This window comes from Lepidochelys olivacea (assembly GCF_965140295.1).
Source record: "Lepidochelys olivacea isolate rLepOli2 genome assembly, chromosome: 6".
In the NCBI taxonomy this organism is placed as follows: Eukaryota; Metazoa; Chordata; order Testudines; family Cheloniidae; genus Lepidochelys; species Lepidochelys olivacea.
The window spans coordinates 62,254,445-62,271,955 of record NC_140416.1 but is presented as its reverse complement, the minus strand read 5'-3'; the positions used below and the strand labels follow the sequence as shown (position 1 = coordinate 62,271,955).

General features: G+C 46.1%; 1 protein-coding gene across 1 annotated transcript in view; it reads right to left on the bottom strand.

Annotated features, from left to right (window-relative positions):
- Positions 1-1,107: 1,107 nt before the first annotated feature.
- Positions 1,108-17,511, bottom strand: part of TTC9 (tetratricopeptide repeat domain 9) — a 39,216-nt gene continuing 22,812 nt past the window's right edge. The window contains exons 2-3 of the mRNA XM_084632374.1: positions 12,921-13,103; positions 1,108-6,905 (exon numbers count right to left, since the gene is read on the bottom strand). Of these exons, the coding sequence (XP_084488500.1) occupies positions 6,826-6,905; positions 12,921-13,103 (263 nt within the window). The 3' untranslated portion in view covers positions 1,108-6,825. The remainder of the gene's footprint in view (positions 6,906-12,920; positions 13,104-17,511) is intronic.

Sequence of the window (17,511 nt, the reverse complement as noted above, 5' to 3'; positions counted from 1 at the left end):
GTGTGTGTGAGTGAGACAGACAGTGAAAGCGAAGCTGCTTATGATCAAGCTATTGAGATTTCATCATGGCTTGCAAATCCCCAAGATTCAAATATGTAATATTGGCGTTTTTAAAGTGGGACAGGCAAACAAATGTGTATGTTTAATATCAGACAGCTCAGGTCATTTGGAAGAGGGGGTGAGCTTTTTCTATGAAGGGACATGATCGAGTAGTTTAGTCCCCACCTCCAAAGATGCGTGGTGGGGTTATTTTTTTTAAACAAAACTCAGTATGAACAGAAATGGGTTCAGATAGTTTCTCTCAGTTAATTTCAGGGCAAACTGTTGGATTACTGGATGTAAACCTAGTCCTGTTATTTCAAAAACTCAGGCACTAGAGCACTGACTAATGCATGAAAACTGAAATTGGCCATAAATACAAAGCGAACTGACCAGGCTAGTTTCACTGTCCAAGCTGAGTGAAAGGTAAAAAATAAACAAACAGCGTAAATCAATTAATTACCAACCCCTTTTTTTTTTGTTTGAGCCTCCCCTGACAAGGAATTGGCAGATGGTTGATCCCACTCTGCAGCCGATCCTCCTGCCTCACCCCCCAATACCTATAGTTGTCACTTCCCTTATTTTGCACTTTCTCTCTCTCTCTCTCTCCTGGCCTTTTCTGTCTGTTTTCTTTTCCTCTTCTCCCCATGGTCAGTTTTATTGGATTCGTGCTTGGTCTTTCTTGTTTTTCTCCCTCCCGGCTGGAAGCTCTTCCTCCCTACTCGCCATACAGCTGCTCCAGGTGGTGCATCCAACTGCAGCTTGTGAGACCAGTTTGCCTGTGGTTTCACAGCTGAGTGGGAGTATGGGGGCTCTCTGCTGCAGGGGCAGAAAGATGCCTGGCTCAGCAGGATGCTTCCTGAGGGTCAGCTGCATTGGGGACCCCTTCAGGAGCCGGGAGAGATGACAGGAGGCAGTCAAACAGTCACCTGCTGCTTTACCTGCGGCTGTAGAGGATGGGCCTCCCACTCCCCTTCTTCTCACCCCTGCATCCTCATGGAATTGTTTGGTGCACGCGCACACACAAGGTGGGGAACACTGCCATAAATGATGAAACAGAACAGCCAGTTAAAGTGGTTTCCATTTTAATTCCAGTTTATGGTAATCATAACCTAGATCAGGTTTATTAACTATAGGAGTTTTATCTTGACAGAATCCTTCAGATGTGTATGAAGTTTTCTATGATCTCTGTGTCCAGATTTTGCATTTCTGATGTTGAAATTTCACAGTACTAAATACCAGTCTGCATGGCCTGAGGTAAATTTGGGTCTAACATGAGTAACAGCCAACTTGTCATGAGGCGTGATTGTGAATAGTGGAGCTGACAAGACACAAGGCAATATATTTGGCCTCACTCAGCTCCCAAGGAGAATACAGGGAGTGACACTGGTGATTCACTCTTCCCTCTGAGTCAGTCCTGCACCAGTGCACGAACATGATGCTAGGGGGGCACTGAGCTGCCGGGGGCACTGTGTTTCAAATGAGATATAAAACCAAGGTCCTGGCCACTTGTGGTCATTGAAGATCCATTGGTACTTTTCACATGAGGATGGTTGCTAAGCCCAATATCCTGGACAAGTTCCAATTCAAGTATCACACTCTGCCTCCCAAAATACCCTGTGCCGCTCCAATGGTACGCTCCATTTCCCCACCTATAGCGGTTGTCAGAAGGGCTGGGTAGCTGGCCAAGATTCAGCCCTTCCCAGGCAGACTCAGGAAACTAGTGAGAATCAGTAGGGGCAGGGGGGAAGCAGCAGGCTTATTGGATAATTCTGGTTATTGCAGAGTTGCTACCATCTGTAAAGCTTGGCTGATGCCCAGGGAACAAGGAATGCTGGGAATAGTTCCTATGAAGTCTTCCCTTCCTGTAATGCACCCTCACTCCCTAGGCTACAGCACATCGAACAGGCAGCCACCTGGTACTTTTCTTTGTTCCCTTCTAACCTGCATTCAGCAGAGCCACTTTGCTGCATGGAAAACATGCAGCCTCGCACTAGCCTCTGAGCGTGGACTGGAGCTCTCTTCCTTAGAGCCCTTTGCTAGGTAGGGGCAAGATCCTGCCCCAACTCACCAAAGGCATGCTCAGGGGACAAGGGTAGCAGAGCTGTAGGAGCCTGGCTTTAGCTCCAGTAAACATCCTGCTAGCATGGCAGAGGGGTCCTGAGGCAAGGCACTCTGCAGTGAGCACTGCTCCATAGCCCTACTGCCTGCTACTCATTGCTGTATGGACGGAGGGAATCTGGAGGCCCTGCTTCTTTGCTCCAGTCTGTGGAAGACCAGCAAGCCTGTTAGCTGGGTCCCCAGTCTAGCAATCAATGCTTGGGAGTGTTCAGTGTATCAGTCTCTGTTCCCATGCAGTTGTGCAAGGCGCTGGTGGGGTGAGGAAGGGAATCAGTTTGCTATACTCTTTCCCCCCCAGCTCACCTGTGCAATGCAGGGCACAATTTTTCCCTAAGCCAGGGAATGCAGGCAGCCAAGAGTGAGGATAAGACAAACTAGGCCAACCAATTAATTTCCTTGTTGGTGCACAGTTGTATCTTGCTTCCACACCAAAGGAATCCTCTCCCCACAACCATCACTGTAATGAAAGGATGTTTGTATGTACCACTGCCTACAGTTGGACTGAATCTGAAATACTCAGCTGGGTGGGCCCATTACTGCAACAGCTGAAGAAGAGTCTCTTTTAGCTCAAGTGACAAGAGCCTCTGGTTCTGGAAGCGTTTTGGTTCTGAGGTCTTTCCCCACTTTCTCTACAGAGTCCTGAGTGGCCCCACTGTGCTTGATGACTGGGTACTATATTCTTATCAAGCCGCTATGAATTCACCTGGCCTAAGTTGCAGATTTTCAGGGATTCATGCAGACAGGAAGGTGACCTCTCTTTTCACCACCATCACCCAGGTAAGGACAAGCCTGCAGAACCTAATGTGCCAGACCTTACATAACCCAGAGCATTTAGAAACCTAGGAACCCTAAGAGAATCCAAACGGGCATTTCTTTCGGCTCTAACGTTGGTTGCAGTGACACAAACATGAGCCTCATAGAGCCTCAACATTAAGCCTGTGATGATATTAATAGCTTTGCTAATGAACTCTGAAGCAATGGATGGGCTTTTGATGACAGGGAGCACCACCCGAAGCATCCCACATGGGGCCACTCTCCGCCCTCCCACAACACCTCCTGTTAGTGGAAATAGCCCTCCCAATCTTTCAAATCACAGCACTAAGTATGAAGTTACACACAGGAATTCAGTAAGCGTGTGTGTGTATAGAGGCAGGTGAGGGAAGAGGCAGAAGGGCCATGTGATCAGCGACTTCCATGAAAGATTGCTGTGAGCCCAAAGAAAAGGGAACAACCAACAGACTGAACTGAAATCTTAAATGTGGAACAATACATAGCCTCTTGGTATGTCACTTTACCCACCACCAAAATGCAGCCACCTCTAGGGTGGAATGGCTCAGCTGTCTAATACTGTACAGTGACACTATATTACAGTTTAAGAGAGGATCTGAAGCACATTGTATACAACTGGAACAGGTGGGGAAATTCCAAGGGGTTAGCATATAAGTGCTCTACTTGGAATTTGGTCAAGACTTGGGGGTTAATGCCCTCAGACTAATGAAAGAGTCATCAAGATCTTCTATGAGCACAAGTGGCCACGACCTCAACTTTATGTCTCTTCTGAAAAGCAGCAACCTCTTATTTTTGATGTAAGTGAAGGATTGTTCCACTCCTGTGCCCCTCTCCTCAATTGTAATGGTCCACATGTGTTCGGAAAAATTCTGCAGCCTGTTTGTGTTCATATATTCTCTCACATACTTAAAAATGTTTCTGTGACAAAGGGAGGAAGTCTCTCCTGCCCCCACAGCTGGAAAGTCACCTCTAATCTCATTGTCCTTTTCCCCTGCTGTGTATCCTGCCAATTAAACTGGGTCTTATTTTGCTACAAATAATCTGGCTAGACCCTCTGGTCTCTTTCCGGCTTAGCTCTTGTTCTGTCCAAGTCCACAAACTTACATCTTCATTTGTTCCCCATCACCAGCTTAGACCTCATTCTCTGGTCCTACTCCTTCCCCCAGATAGCTTGGCCCATGGTCTGTCTTCCACCTCCCTCTGCCTGGCCTTTGCCTCCCACCAGGTAACGTGACTGAGTTACAGTATTCATATACTGCCTGCAAATAGACCCACCTCAAAAGAGTTGGGGCTGTGAGGGTGTGGAGGGGTGAATGCACACACCCCACCCCAGTAGTTCAAGTTCAGGGCTTGAGTGTGTCAGAAGGGACCAAAAGTAGGTGTCTTATTAATTAAAACTGGCAAGTCCACTGCCCCACTCCACACAGACACGCTTTCCGTGCTTCCCTGCAGCACCTAGCAGGTGACAGTGAGGGGATGTTCATCCACTCTTGCACACACTGCAGGATTGTTCCTGATTGCTGCACCCTCTGAAGCTCTGGGGCGTGAGCTGTAGTCGAGCAGGGACACTGTGTGGAATAGGTGGATAAATAACTGATTGCCATCTCTGTCCCAGTCATATTACATTTGCATAATGAACTGGTGTATCATAAAGGTTTCACTAAGAGCTGGTTGCAGGGTCCCATTATTGGAGTAACAAGTGAGTATTTTGGAACCCTATTTAAAAAACAGACAACCATCCAGGGGCTAGTTAGACCCTTTGGAAAGCTTAGATTTTGAGTTTAAAAAAAGTAAAATGTGGCTACTGTCTCAGTATTTTGCTAACTAATAGTTTATTTAAAGGATGAGGACTGTAGATATGGTACATATTTTGGTCTTTCTGACAATTTGGGGCCCCCTGAAGATTGTTTGGGGCTGCAGTTGTCCCCTTTGCCCCCCAGTATCCCCAGACCTGTGGAAGATTTAGTATAAGCTCCTGGGGACAGGGACCTTGTCTTCTAAAGTACTGTACACCCTTCTAGCACATTAGCCAGACAGCCTTCTAGCTCTCTCTTTCTATTACCCTATATTCACTGAGGTTCAGTGCGTGGTCATCTAAAGATCTTCTCTCCTTAGTCTACCCTCACCCTGGACTTAGGATGTTGGTGGCAGTGGCTCCAGTCTCTTTACCTGCTTACATCCTGGCCCTGGCGAGTGGAGGCAGGGCCGGTCCTAGGGGTGGGCAAGCAGGGCGGTCATCCTGGGTGCTGACTTTAAGGTGGCACCATTGTGCTGTTATGGTGGGCGTTTTTCTGAGCGATATGTTTCAGCTGTTCTGGATATTTAGCTACGCTGACCCTCTACTTTGCCCAGAAAATACAATGTATCCATTGACTGGATTGGGGATACTGGAGCCCACTTTCCACATCAAACACATCAGTTGTGCTGTACACTGCTCACTTCCATACTGACAGCTGGGAGACAACAGCCAGTTCACATGCAGCTGGCTGAGTGAAAGCCATGACTGCATGAGGGGTGCTTAGTGCACCATCTGGAATCACTTGTAGGGAGGAGAGAAGGGTTGTTTCCCAGTGGATGTGTGTTCACAACACTAAAGGACCCCCTTGTTGGCAGTTTCAGCAAAAAGACCAAAAGCTGATGGGCCATGGAGACTGAACATCCTGCTGACCCCCGAGATGTGATCTAAGGGGGAATTTGGGGAAGTTTGGACTGATGGTACCTGTTCTGTGAAGATACAAGTCTTCAATCCAGGATGGTCAATCCTGTACCTTTCACAAGCATTAATTTCTCTAAAAGGAAAGAACACAGGAAGCACCAACACAAGCCAGACAGACTGCAACCTCAATCCAGTGTACTAATAATACTTAGCACTATATATTACTGTAACGTTACTTACAACATTAACTAATAAACCCTAACACCCCTGCGAGGTAGGGAAGTGCTATTGTCCCCATTGTACAGATGGGGAAACAGAGGCACAGAGAGGAAAAGTGACTTGCCCAAGGCCACCCAGCAAGGCCTTGGCAGAGCCAAGATAAGAATGTAGGTGTTCTTGGCTCCCAGCCCCATGCTTATTTCTCTAGACTATGCTGCCTCTCTGGAGATTAGGAACCCAGGAATCCCTTCTAAAAGTAATGTGTGGAATTGTTGACCATTCACAATTTTTATTGGCAGATAATTATTCCACAATTTAAGCCCCATACTGTGCAGTGCACCTCACACCTTTCCGAGTTCCACAGCACTCCCAGAACCCACTCCCCCAGCATTGGGGCTGCTGTTTAGGAGTATCACAGGGTGCTCTGTGCTTTTATTAAAAGGATGTTTAGACTGGCTTTAATTGGCATTGGTTCTGGAGTGCGTGAACTCCTATAGGGCCTTAAAATACAGAGCTGGAGAGGAAGACACAGGGGAACTGGTGAAAGGGGAATCTGCTTCCCCTTCTGAAGTGGCCAACAGCTCTCTTAGTTTTCTGGCTCTGTAGAATTCCAGTGATAGCTACCAGTAGGAAATACTTGTCTCCAGTTTGTTGGTTGGTAAATCATAGCCTCAGAGATGTTTTCTTCAGTGCAGCATTGCAGCAAGCAGTCAGCCCAAGGCTAAAGATGTGCCTCTCATCACTTCCTCCAACCTTTTGCCACTGTCCCGGAATCAGGCAGGCTGCAGCCACTGTGCTCTCCCACTGAGGGGACTGGGTTATGATCACTGTGCTGCCAAGCAGCCAAACCCAGAGTGCGAGTCTCTTCTAAAACTGGGATTAAATTAAGAGCGCCGGAGGGAGGATGGAGCGATGGGGACAGGGTGAAGCAAATGGAAAGATCTACCCAAATGAGCATCTGGGAAGGAAATGTCCCCCTGGTCACTGAAGCAGGTTCCTTTTTACAAGGCTTCTTTCTCCCTCTGGGAACATCTGCTAAGCTTCATCTCCGTCAGCTGGATATAGCGTATGACATTGGTATCTGCAGGGAAAGAGGACACATGCACCCACTGTGATTACAACTTCCAGTGAGAAACTTACAAAAAGCTACACACGCTCCTGTTGCTGTTCGTCATGACTCCTTTTTATAAATACTGCACCTGAAGTTACCAGGCCATAGGAACTGCGCCCCCAAGAATGGCCCTCTGATCCAGTACCCTGTCACCTGTATGGAACAGAAATATGCTCTTTGCTCACTATCCCCGCTCTTAAAATCTTTGTCCAGACCTCGGTGAACTCTTGCTCTGACTATTGTAACCTTCTCCTCTCCCACCTGCCTTCTCCCAGTCCATTCTAGCCAATACCCTAAAGTCATCATCTCCTATTGCTTTCTGATAGAGTTCTTTCTATGGGCTTCCTGTCTCTCAATCCGTCATATTCAGGTTCCTCATCTTCATTTACACAGCTCTATACATTCTTGCCCCACCTACATCTCTTCTCTTACTTCTTTCAACTCCCATGTTCAATTTATCTCCAGCTTCTGGTTGTCCACTTTCTGCCAGGCTGCCACTACGCCTAGAAAGTATCCCTCTTTTGGCTGACCAAGTTACCTCTCTCTTCTCCTTCAAACCCACTTCTGAGAATCCTTCCTAGCTTCTCCCCTGAAATAGTCCCCACACTTGCACTATTGTTCTTTCTGCTGCCGTGTCTGTTTTGGACAGTAAGTTCTTGGGGGCAAGGAATGTGTCCTGTTCTCCATTTGCAGAGTGCTGTGTGAGTCTACAGTGCGGTATAGGTGAGAAATTGAAAGCCTATTTCCTGGATAATTGTGCACTGCTACAGCATGTATAATGTGTGTGGTTTCTAATCCCTGACCCCAGCTGTGAGAGGATCTGCTTGCTCGGAAGCATGAGGAATGCTATCCTGTGCGATTACTTATCTCTAGATGGTTTCAATGCACACACTATTCCGGTTCATATGTATCTAATTCTTCCTTGAATCCCCTTGAAGTACTTGCCTCAGTGATGCCCAACAGCCCTGTAGCCAGATAGCCTTTGCTTAGTACAGTGGTCCTCAAACTTTTTACCTTGTGCCCCAGCCCCCCGTTAGTCCTGTCCGCACCTCCCAGAGCCAGGAGCAGGGGTAAGTGGGCTGAGGCTGGGGCAACAGCTAGGGGCAGGGATGGGGCCAGGAGCGGAGCATCGGCCAGGAACCAAGGCCAGCAGGCATGGAGCTGGCAGCCAGGGCGACCAGCGCGCAGCTCTGGGCACAGAGTCAGCAGCCAGGGCCCCATGTGCGGGGCCAGGCGCTGGGGCCAGGAGCGGAGCTGAGTAGCGCTTCCTCCTTGCCCCCCGTGGAGGCTGGCCTGGGTCCCAGCTACGCCCCCTAAATGTTCCTCTGGCTTAGTGGAAGGAGAGGGAGGATGTTTTCACCTACACAGCAACCAAGGACAAAGTTGGCTGAGAAATAAGAATGCAAAAAGAGACAATTTTCATTGATATTGTCATTCAGAAATGGCTCCTTGCTGCCAGTCTCCCTTATAAGGCCAACCAAGGCCAGTTTAAGTAAATTTGAGGCCCTGTGAAATCAGTCAATTAGGCTACTGTGTGCCAGACCCAAGATTCAGTGTGCAACTTCCTCTCCCCTCAGCTCCTCATGACCTGCCCAGACCTGCTCTACTACACCAGCTGGGGGTGGAACCTGCAAAGGGAGAAAAGAGGAACAGGTAACATGTCCAACACTGGTGGGTGGGTTTGTTGTGTGCACTGAGGAAATTGTGGATGGCAGGTTTCCTGTAAAAATGGGGAGGGGAAAATGGTGATATGCCCCAGCCAGGCCTGTTGAGATAAGCAAGACACATCCAGATACCCCAAGGAGCTCCTATTGAGTAGGAGGCAGCACCTGAGCACCACTGGGAGGTTCTCAAGCTCTCCCAGGTAGGATGCGTTCCCCCTTTCAAGAGTTATCTTCAGCTGCAAGGTCTGGCAGCTTTGATCAAGTGGTCATGGAGACTAAACTATTTCCTCACCTTATGCAGGTCAGGTCTAAGGTACATTCAGAGGGCAGCATGAGGAAGCTGTCTGCATTATATCTGTTCTGTGGATAAAACACTTCCATGTCCTGGGCTGCTAATTCAGAATATTTCACACTCTCTTTAGGTCCTGAACTAAAACCCTGGAACCTAAAAGCCCTAGACACTGGGAAATTCCGATGAGGGTCTGGATCTGAATGTTGCAGATTTGACTCATCTTTCTAAAAAACAAAAGCAGTGAGAATGTGCAACGTATGTGACCCCAAATAGAATGGGGAGGACAATACCAGCTCAAACACCCTCTTTGTCCCCTGCACCCTCATTCAAATATCCATATCCTATGCTACTCCAGGAGCTGATGGTTTACAACCTGTTTGAGCCTCCCTTTTGCACACATCTTGCACCTTGAATGTCTGCCCAGTGAAGGTGATAAGTGATAATTGAATAAGCATGCTAGGAAATCAGACCTGCCCAGGCTCGTAGGGACCAGCTGGATGCCTGATTGAGGGAAAGAGGCAGTGTTCAGTGCATGATTGGGCAATGAGAGGCCACATCTCCCTCCAGCTTGATGGGTAAGGGAGCCAGTGACTCATGGCACAAATTCACCCACATGGAAAATTTCTCAAATGCTTTCTCCTATACCTCAGGAGCCAGGGGCAGAACAGGATGTAGCAAGGTATGTGGCAGGAGACATTCTTACTGAAGGTTACCTAGAACTCTCCCAGGCAAGTCATGACATCGTCTCTCAAGCTCACACTTTTGTCAGAGAAAAATATACACAGCAGTTGGTTACAGAGCAAACAGAACCCTCTCTCTCTGCCTTTCCTTTGTTACTAACTAATAATTCTCTGCACATTTTACCTCCTTGTTTTGGAACACTTCAATGCATTGTATAAACACTAATGAATTAAGCCTCGTGAGGGAGGGAATGATCACTTTACAGGTGGCAAAACCTTAGACGCAGAGAACTCAAGTGCCTTGGCCAAAGTCTTACAGCAAGTTATTAGCAGAGCTGGATATAGAACCCAGACTTCTTGATTCTCAGGACTGTGCTCATGCTAGTATATAAAGATACCCTCTAACGGAAAGTCTATTGCTTTTCTTGTGGTTTTGGATTAGTGACTAGATAGAGCCTAGTGGTTAATGGTCTGTGGTATCATGACTGTGACCTGTTTTGATTCCCAGTCCTCCTAGATCACACAGATAGAAGTACACAGAAGGCAGACTCTGTGGCTAGAGTGCTACTCTACTCTGTTGGAAAACTGGGTTTTATTCCCAATCTTTGTATTTCCCTGCTATGAAATAAATAGAAGGGGCTGGGTCCATGTAGCCTAATTGTTGGCATTCTGTGTGACCAGAAGGTCAACTCAAGTTCCTTCTTTACTCCCAATTTCTATATGCTGTGACTAGAAAGAGCGATGGATAGGAAAAGGTGGAACAACATATATGGTGAGCCAAGGCTTCTCTGAAAACAAAGAGGCTCGTAAGTAAAACCGATATTTGGTTGCTTCAAAGTTCAAACCACTTTCAACTCTGCTATGTGCTTTTATCAGCTTCTGATCACAGAGTTTATGGAAAGCTGCAGATTACTTTAATTATGTAAAAATTGACTCCCCTTTCCAAATTGTCTCCTCTAATGAGGGGAGTTACACAATTCTATTTTATTCCTTTCAGCTCTGTTTGTGATTGAGGGGGGAGGGTAGAGAAAAGGCCAATCCCAGCTCTGCTAACCTTTGATGGGGAATAAATAGCCTTAAGGGATTTGCTGTACTGACAAGCCTTTAGAACAGGGAAGCCCTGTGTGAGTGAATTCCTGCTTGCCATTTAAAAATTCCCTCTGTCAGACAGAGTAGTTTTCCAGTGATTGATCTCTAACTCACCCCTTATTAGAGAGAGATATTGCACAAAACAAGATCATACTAATACTCAAAGTGCTTTACAACCACTAATGAACTGACCCTTCAGAGGTAGGGAAGAGTGCTTATCTCCATTTCACGGGGGGGGGGGAACTCGGACAACAGACGTTAAGTGACTTATCCAAGAGCATACAGTGAGACTGTGGCAGAGCCAGGATTAGCACTGAAGTCATCTGACTCCCATTACTGTGCTTTAACAACCCTATCCTCCTTCCTTTCTACGTACACTCTGAATTACTTCCCTTTCCCCTACTATATCCCCCAACTTTCAATAAACAGCCATAAATAAAACAGAAAAATGACCTGAAATGTCATAGTAATTGTAAATAATACTAGAGAGGGATCCAGGCTGCAGAGTGCAGGTCCAGAGCTGTCCTTCCCCTGAATTAAAGGCAGTTTGGGCCACCCCCTAAGTATCATTGTAGCCTGCTGTGGTGCTTGAGGCTATTGCTGTTGAATACTTAAGTATTTATCTTATAAAGAGATGAGCGCAACCAGACCATGTAATATTGCAGGGAATAAACAGCAGAAAAGCATGCAGTAAAACTAGGGGAAAACCGATTCAGATAATATAAGGACAGACTGGAAACTTTGACTGAAATTTGAAACTACTTTGAACCTTAAAAAGAGCAGGATAGCTTTTTATTTGACCCCCACCCCCCCTCTTTTTTTTTTTTTTTTTTTTTGGATGAGGCTTTGCATTTCCTGGCTCTGGCTGGAACTGAAAGCAGGAGGTAAAAACTATAGATTAGATGGGGTAAACTGTGCCTTTAAGCACATTAACTAAGCAAGGGGAGCGTGCACAGCTGTACTGACCAAAGGCTTGAGGCATTCTGTCCATACATGGCAGATGGAAACAGAATGCCGATTCCAGCACTCACTACACCTATTATTATTATTATTTTATTTTTTAAGTGTACACTCATGCTTGCCTTTTCCTCCATGTCCTGACTCCAGCTGGACACAACTCCTTTGGGGCATCAAGCACCGGCAGCTGTGTGAGCCAGCCTCCCTGCTCCACCTTCTGCTCAGGGAGCACTAGCTGCAGCATTCTGCCAGGACTCGGGGCCCAGACCAACTCCCTTTCCACCCTCGTGCTGGAGAAATCACTCTGGGCTTATGTTTGTGTATGGCATCTATTTCCATTACGTTTTCCTTGGATCCTTATAACTTTTCCCTTATTTTCACAGAACTGCTTTTAAAAAAATACACTTCAGTGGGTTTAATCTCTATGCCTACGTGGAGACATGACATAAACTCTTCAAATATATATGTCAAAGGGCAGTCAAAGCTGGCACCAGGAAGTCATGAATAATAGAGCCCGAAGGACAAAGCTGCCCTGTGTTACTAAAGCCAACAGTCCTGGGCATGTGCTCAAGAGCCCGTTACTTTTGTTTGGAAAATGTAAACACAATAGTTACACTACTGCCCTCTGATTTGGAGTCCGTTACTACAAGGGCCAAGAAATCTTACAGGCCGGTTTAAATATGCAACCATCGTGCTGGCACAAAATGAAAGGTTGTTGTTACTGGGCAAATAGGTGGTGGGTTCCGGAACAGGAACCTAATTGATTCCATGGTAAAAGTTAAAGAACATGGACTGGTGATTGGGGGAGAGGAAGGTGCCTGTCTAGTGGGGCACAGAGAGAGACCTGCCTCCACTGAGATGATGGAAGGTGTGGATGTAAGCAACTCCAAATGGTCTCCTAATTTTCCTTTGGAGAAGATGCAGGTGTGTTCTCCTGATGGTCATTTTCAGAGATACAGGAATCCCTGGGACTGAGGCAGGGAAGGCAGTGTGGAGATACACACATCTCCACACAGTTCCCTTCTTCTTCTTCTTCTGTAAAAAGAGGTTGGAAATCTCCTTTACAATGGTAGCATCCCTGCAATACCACCATCTTCCAGGCTCTGCTGAAAAGCTAATACCTTCAGACAATGTCCCTGCAAAGCTGCTGTGCTACTAATGAATTCTTGAAAGGAAATAGAACTAGACACAGTAGGACATATTCATTCCTGGTGAAATTAATGCAGTTAAACCAGAGATGGATTTGGTTCCATGAAAGGAAGAGTAAAGGCTGTCAGTGTGAAAATCTTGTGGCTACCAGTACCTGCTGGCTGTCGAGACCTTGCTTCTTTCAAGTAGTCCAGTGCCTTGTTGAAGTCACCGAGGTGGTAGAATGCTACGCCTGATCGATAGAGAGCCTTGAAGTTCTCTCCTTCCTTCTTAAGCACTTTGAGGCAATACTCCTTGACTCGCTCATAATTCACCAGCTCAGCCTGGAGCAGACATGCTGCAGGACATGAGAACAGGGAGAGAGAAATGAACAGGGGCTGTTAGACTTTTATTCCTTCACCTCCCCACAGTCAGTGGGAGGAAGATAAAGGTTGAGCTAGAGGTATGGCTCCAAAAGGCATGCAGTCAAATAGTTTAAACACCAAATCCAGCTTCTCAAACTGAATACAAAAGTTTTATTTTTGGAATTTCAGTAAGGATAGGTTATTTGTTTTTGCAAGGGGAGCAGGGATTTAAACCCCTCCCCCTACAGAGTTGGAACCCCAAGTCCAATAGCTTTATGCCAGTGGCTGAGAAACAAGAAGTGAGGCTGACTGTAAACAGAAAGGAACACAGTCTCCAAGCATAAAAAGGACAAAAAATGATTACCCCGCCTCATAAAAGTAAAAAAAATAAACTAGATTCAATTGTTTTACAGTTTCAATAATCCAAGGTTATCAAACATACAAGAAAGAACTCTATTTTATAAATATGATGTTTGACAGTGACCTTTAACTGCCTCTTATCCAGTGGATTAGAAGTCAGGCAGTAAAGCTAATGGCACGGAAATCTTTGAACTGATCCCTGTGGTGGCACCTTTCAACTGAAGATCTGAAAGCCCAAACAGTGGAGCTGATCCTGCAGCCTTTCATCGTGCCAAAAGTCCCACTGATTGCTTACTGAATAAATAAGGATTGTATGATTGGGCCCGTTAGCCAATTAAGCTTCATATTCATAAATATAAACTCCTACCAGGCATGGGAATGTTTAATACCCATCTTAACCAATGGGCAAAATGAGGCACAGAGATGATACAGGACATGCCAGGATCAGGGTGAATCAGTAGACAGCTGGGAATAGAACCAGGAGCAGTCTCTGACTCTAACCATCAACACTACTTGCCCTAAACTGGAGGCTTGCATTGTTGTGTGCCCTGCTGGCAGGCACCAGGCATGGACAATGAAGACTGGCTGCTCAGCTGGAAGAGATGGCCCCACCTCCTGTTCAACTCGAGATGGGGCTCTAGAGCTCCCTCTCCCCTCCCTGGCTGTGTTGAGCTCACTCTCTATAGTGGAAGAAGCTTCAGCGCTCTTCTTTTCCCCAGCCAGCACAGGAGGATGAAAGAGGCTCCAGAGCTCCACCTTCCTATGTTGTCCCTGGTGTCACCTGTAGTGTGGGTAAGGGAAAGGAACGAGCACTGTTCAGCAAACAGAATTTCCATCCCATGGGAAATTCCAGTATTTCAACATTTGGGTTCCTCCTGAAACAGGATGAAAAACTGAACAGTTTAAAACTTCCTCAGGACAAAAAAAAATCCCCATAAATCTCTTAATGAAAAAATGCCAACATTTTAAAATGTTGATTTTTAATCAAACATTTTGTTGTGAATCTTCCCCACCAAAAATTTGGAAAACTAAGTCAAAACCAACATTTTTCCTGTGAACAATTGAGAGTTTTCAATTTCACTGAAACCTTATTGATCAAAAAACGTCCATCAGCATGACTCTATGAGGGAACTCCAGGGCTCATCCTTCCTGAACCATTCCACTGTTGTCTGCCAATCTTGGGGGGAGGAGTCCGAAGGCTACCACTTCCCCAGCCACCGCTACTGCTTCTGTCCTTGGGGGAGTGAGAAAGGGAGCTCTGGGTCTCCCCCTTTCCTTCGGAGACTGCATTCATAGGTTTTAAATGTCCGCTCTGGCTGTCATTGATTCTACATGCAGAAAAAACCTGGCAGGAACATTGACCACCTGTGTATGTTAGTTTTGATTTAAACACCATATTCTGGTAGAGCCTCATGGCTCTAAGCAGAAACTCCTAATCATGTGTTCCTCACAGACAGTTGCTGTCAGTAGAGAAGAACATAGTGTATTTCAAAGCACCTACTCACTGACTATTTGAGTAGTAAATTTATTTCTCAAAGCTCAAAGGCATTTCCGGATCCAGTTTTGTCCTTTCCTATTTGTCCAACATTGATTTTCTTGCTGTGTTTCTAATGGAGCTTGAAATGAATGTGCCTTTTTTTTTTCTTTCTTTTTTAAAGCTTCTTATAAAAATGGTTGTGTGAATTTAGTGCTGGCTTCACAGCCCTGGAGACTGGAGTCCTCTATTTATCCACTGAACAGATACAGCACTGGGAGTAGCTTCCCACATGCTGCCCATCCAACATGCCCTATCCTGTTCTGGAGGGACCAGCTCTTGGAGTGGAAGGGGAGTGGGGGTTTAGTCTCCCCAATTCTTTCACTCCTTGATCTCTCCAGTTATAGTAATAGAAGTGTTTCTGTAAAAATGACACACTTACTCGGAATATTTGAGATAATCTATAGCCAAACTTGCTCCATTGATGACTTTTTTTAAACTGGCAGTTCCACAAACTCAACCTGTGTTCTGAAAATCCAGCTGGGCTCCTTCTTGTGACATTAGCAATAAAGATTCTGCAAACATAATTTAGCTGCTGCTGGTTTTGCTGATGCACGAGACATAGTGGAGTTGGTTCTGTGGGGCTAACATAATGGACACTCGTTTGTCTCAGCAACGTGAGCAGATTTGACTGGGAAGTGCAGGAAATAGCTATGGTGAATGAGAAGGGGCCATTCTGACAGTCACTTTTCTAACTATATTTCTTAAGGGAGTGTCCCTTACAAATAGTTAGCAGCACGTATTCTTATACTCACTTTGCTTCATTGAGAACTATCTCCTTTCTCCATAGTATAAGAGATTAGAGATGACTGTGGATATGATTACTTTATAATGTCAATCTTGAAGCTGTTAATAATACATCTTTTTAAACCTTTCTTCCTATGTCGGTCAGGGAAGAATTGTTTTTAAAAAGTTGTTATTCCTAAATAGACTTGTCTGTCTATGGCTGGCAATGTTTGTTTACGGTATCAAACATTTCATCACCCTGGCTCTCTGTGGAATAGGTCTCCAATGAGGCCTTTCAGGTACAGGCTGTTCTGGAGGAGACCAAATGAGACTGTGGTTTATACAGACCTTCCTTCCTCTCCCTTGATATCAAACTGGTGCTGCCCTACACAACAACCTTTACAATAAGTCTTAAATGCTTGGAAGAATGCGCCATTCTTGAAGAAGCACTTTTCTTTCCAACTTGGCATGTAGGGAATCTTTTCCAGTGGCAGTGTTGTCTAACGGTTAGCATATGCTGCCTGAGTTCTAGTCTCAGCTCTGCTAGTGACTATGTGAACTTGGGAAACATAACCTCTTTGCTTCTGTTTTACTCATCTATAAAATTACACTCCTCACAGCAGAGATGCTGGAGCTATTGTTATAGTGGGGGTACCAAAAGCCACTATGTTATTGTCTATAGGCACCGACTCTGTGGGTGCTCTGGGGCTGAAGCACCCACAGGGAAAAAATGGGGGCTGCTGAGCACCCACCGGCAGCCCCCCCATCAGTGCCACCACCTCCCCACAGTGCCTCCCACCCGCCGATCAGCGCCTCCCTCTCCCTCCCAACCCTGTTTCGTGGCATGCAGGAGGCTGGGGGGAGGAGCGAGGATGCAGTGCACTCAGGGGAGGGGATGGAACGGGGCAGGGGTGGAGCAGGGGCAGGAAGAAGCAGGGCGGGGGTGTGGCACTGAGGGAAGGGGTGGCGTGGGGCAGGGACTGGGGCAGAGCCAGGGGTTGAACACCCCTGGCATAATGAAAAGTTGGCACCTGTGTTCTATAAAGTGCTTTGAGATCATGCAGTGAAATGTACTACAGGAGGGCGAGGTATTCTCACTAGCAAAAGCTCTGAGGGAGGTCCCTGCCCACCTAACTTTGCAACTGAATGTTACTGTCTAAGTAGAGATGTGTGGAACGTGGCCACTTTGGTTCAATTGCCTAATTCTGCACAGCGTAGGATTAAACACCCCAAATCTACAGCTTGCACCATTGTTGGCCCCTGTTGGCAATGGTGGGAAGTTTAAAGGAAACATGGCTAGAGTAGTTAAGGCCCTGGAGTCTCATTTTGAGGAACCCCAAAAATTCAAAGCAAAGCGCATCTGAAACTGCCCTGTTTCATGTTTTTCAATAGAAATCTCCCCAGCAGCCAGTTCACTAAAACAACCCTGCTTAACCCAAAATTTTGTGAATTTTGGGGTAAATCTGGGCTGAGTTAGGGGTTTGTAATGAAATCTAAAATAAGGGTATTTGGGTTTTGGTAAAGATGTTTAAGGTCTTGACTATGCTGGGATTTTTGCCACTGGTGTAGCTGCACCAGAGAAAACCTCTAGTATAGACACAATTTATACCAATGTCTAAAATTGCACTGCAGACCAGGCCTAAGATCTATCCAAATTACTATGGAAACCAGATTCGTATATCCCTATCCCTCTGGACCAGTGCACCTGGCATGTTCCTCAGGTGTCGTGCATTGAGTTTGTTATGATCAGAGATTCCACTCGCTGCTCTCCCAATAGGATT